Genomic DNA, 3,399 nt, shown 5'->3' with positions numbered 1-3,399 from the left:
GTAAGAGGGAGAATAAGCAATTAACAGTGATCTGACAAGCAGAGTTTAACACACACACTAGCATCTGTGGTAGACACACAAAGTACTGAATGGCATAAGTGAACCGTCTTGTCAATATGAGGAACATGCACTGGTTTAACCTGAATGTTTCAAAACAATATTAGTGTATCTACAGAGGGATTTGCAGCAATTTAAAGAGTGGTCTGTTGTTGCTTAGCTTAAGTCTATTCAGAATTTGTTTAAGCTACGTGCAAGTATTTACAGCAGGGTTTTCACTGGTTTAATTAAATCATACCACTAGTCAAACTGGAAGTTTTTGTATACACCTCAAGGCTTTACTTTTATTCCTGTATATTACCTTAGAAGGCTGAGTTGAGTACAGAGAAGTTTTCACTAATGTTGCCCTATCGCTAAAATGTGGTGATTTAAGCTAAAGTGACTTAATGCTGCCCTTGGATTGATACATATTTATCTCTAAGTAGTACTAAGCCTCCCAAATCAGATGGTAAAATGTATAACATCCCAATTACGCCTGGGTGCAGAGTTCATCTCAGGATGCATTTTGTTGGTTGGGGGAAGTAAGACACCCTGGAGTTTCAGTGTCCAAACAGATGCCCTTAGGAGGACATGGACTTAACGGGCATGCATCTTATTGTTTTCTCTTGAAAGCACTGAGTAACTTAAGCACCCCAGATCCAGGCACACAACTACAAAGGGGCTGGATCTACACTATGAAAGAAAAACAGAGCCAAGGTAAAGTTCAAAATTATATTAAATATAAAATAACCAGTAATATTATGCATTTACAGCAAATGTTAAAGTAACCACTTTCATACATTTTGCATAAACTGAAGGAAGGATTAAGTATTAAGGCACAGTGAGTAACACATTTTATACAAAGAATTTTAACACCAGGACAGCGAGCATTCCTTGCTCACTGCAACAGAAAGTACAAGCAAATAGACAATAGTGCAGTCACAGTTGATAAATTTCTGGCAGAAAAAGCTAAACATCCTTCTCTCCATTAATAAAGATTTTATTCACAAGTTACTTTAGGCTTTTGCCCTGAACAGATACCAATTTTAGACAATGTAGGCTCTAAGTAGTTCATCTATTACCAATGTGCTCTTTGTTTCACTCACAATGGACTCAAGCTACCTCTTGCAGATGTTCATCAGAAGCTGAAAGAGGCAAAAGATAGAGCATCAAAGCAAAGAGGATAGTTGATTAAGACAGCTGCTGAAGCACTATAAAGAGACCAGAAAAAACCCATACCTGGCAGAGGAAGAATTCCCTCATCACAAGCACAGTACAAAGCTACCTTATGTAGCTCTGCAATGGATCCTAAACAAGTCGCAGTGTAGGGGGCACTGAAGGCATGCTCAGAGTGCTATAGGCATTCTTGGTAGTGCCACAGCCCAGGAGGATTGTCATAGGTCAGGCAGTACCCTCAAGTACCCAGAATCAGAAAGCCCTTAAGGTGGTAACTTTTCCCCTTGTGGGCTGCACCGCCCAAGGATCTCACTCAAGATTTCTAAAGTTTTCTTAAACTTTAGAAATTTCACCTAAAGATAGTAAGATTTTCATTTTAAATTATTACTCACATGATGTCTGTTGGTGGTGAAGAAACTATACACTATTGTATTTACCTACTAACATTCTGCACTGCAAGACTTGGGGAATACTCCAGTTCCTTCCTTCCTTACCTAGAGAGCTCAGGTATGAGTGCCCTGAAATAAACTATTTCTCTTTTTCAAGTTAGGAGAGCGAGCTGCTGCTTACTTTAGTTAACTCTTCTTCCTCTAATCATTATTTGGGCCTGGTTTACAATGGCCTCTGAGCAGAAGAGCAGCGTCTTCCCCTGCGTAAGACAGTATCTGTATATTTGTATTGGAAACAAACTAACATTTTAGCAGAAGGCTTAGTCTTAATTTCAGTTAAATAGATTTTAAAAGAAATTCCAACTGAATTCAAAGTAATTTTGATTAGTTCTTTAGAGCTAACAGAAATTGCTTCCTTAAGAGAGATTCTAATACTGAAATTTAGCCTGTATTTCTTTAGTTCATTTTTAAATACTTCAGGGGGGAAAAGCTGCAAAGCTGAACTCCTCACTTGCACCCAAATACAATATTTTTGCATGATATACACAAATATTCCATTCAGGTAACAATATGGAGACTCTACCGCATCATATAAATGCTCTAGAGCAGACCAAGCAGTCAAACAGCACACTTTTAGCTATAGATGGGTACCCTATGTCTTTAAAATGTTGACAATTGGAGTGTTTAATTCAAGGCCAGGAATCCGATTTCAATTTACTTCAATAGGTTCTAATAAGGTCCTAGGAAACTATATATTTAACTGGCTAGGAGAAGTGTCTCTCATAAATGGAGTGAGACTGTGCTTCACAGAGCTGATGCTCATACTGTTCTTTGCTAGACAACAGAATTCGTTGTCTGAGCACTGCTAACCTCCACAATTGATGTAGCTTTAGCTGAGCAAGTTCTAAATAGAGCTTACAACCTCCTTTTAAAAGAGGAAATTGTTTCAACAGGCACTCAGACACCATTAGGTTAAAGCTCGTGTCTAAATAATAAATACATAAAATGGTGACAATAAATAAAGACATTATTGTGAACTTGGAAGTCACTAAGGTGCCTTATGAAGCCACTATGGGAAATCAGTTCTAATTAGTCGGACAATCTATTCATAGAGAGCTAATTTTCAATAAGGATTTTATAAATACAAAATAGGCTTTTAAAAGTATAAAATAGCACTATCTTCAATCCACGAATGTCAGACAGGCACCAGATTAGAGACATTTTTACCTACACTGTTCAGAAAAAGATGAGGTCTAGCATATTTAATTTATACTCAACTAATTTTTTTTGTTGTCCAAAATTTTTATTTTAACAGAAATGTCAGCTTGGCAGTGTCTTAGGCTTTATTCAATAGTTGTGGACTGAACAGACATTATTTAGCTCTCTCCTGGCCAGAGTTTTAAATAAGTTACATTCCACTGAAAAAAGTACAAGATTTTTCCCACACTTTTGCTGCCAATTTAAAAAAATTGGCGTTATGCAGAACCTTATATTTTAAGTAGGGACAGTAGTTAAGTCTTGTTTACTTTCTGCAACAGATTGGCCTTCTCCCTCAGTTTCAAAATTGAGATTCACAAATGCATTACATGCTGTTGCCTCAGGTTGGTCTGTCTGGACAGTGGTCTCATCTTGTAGCTTGCTCTGCTGCTCTTGATATCGTCTCTCTGCCTCTTCTGACATTTTGTTTTCTTCCTCCTCCTCTTCCTCCTAAGAAAAAAATTCCACAAAATACAATACAATACTTTATGCAACCTGTATTCCTCACAATTCCTTCTGCAAGAACACGTCAGTTTCAATT

The 3,399-nt window shown here is 37.4% G+C and overlaps 1 protein-coding gene across 2 annotated transcripts in view; it reads right to left on the bottom strand.

Moving 5' to 3' along the window:
* Positions 1–754: 754 nt before the first annotated feature.
* The window catches only part of LOC128836010 (signal recognition particle 54 kDa protein), a 73,627-nt gene continuing 70,982 nt past the window's right edge, over positions 755–3,399 (bottom strand). For both annotated transcript variants that reach the window (XM_054025999.1, XM_054025998.1), the window contains one exon: positions 755–3,308. In XM_054025999.1, coding sequence (XP_053881974.1) covers positions 3,096–3,308 — 213 coding nt within the window. In that variant the 3' untranslated portion in view covers positions 755–3,095. The remainder of the gene's footprint in view (positions 3,309–3,399) is intronic.

The sequence above is a fragment of the Malaclemys terrapin genome, chromosome 4 (assembly GCF_027887155.1).
Source record: "Malaclemys terrapin pileata isolate rMalTer1 chromosome 4, rMalTer1.hap1, whole genome shotgun sequence".
Lineage (NCBI taxonomy): Eukaryota > Metazoa > Chordata > Testudines > Emydidae > Malaclemys > Malaclemys terrapin.
The sequence above is the reverse complement of the archived record's forward strand: the minus strand, read 5'-3'. Positions and strand labels throughout refer to the sequence as shown.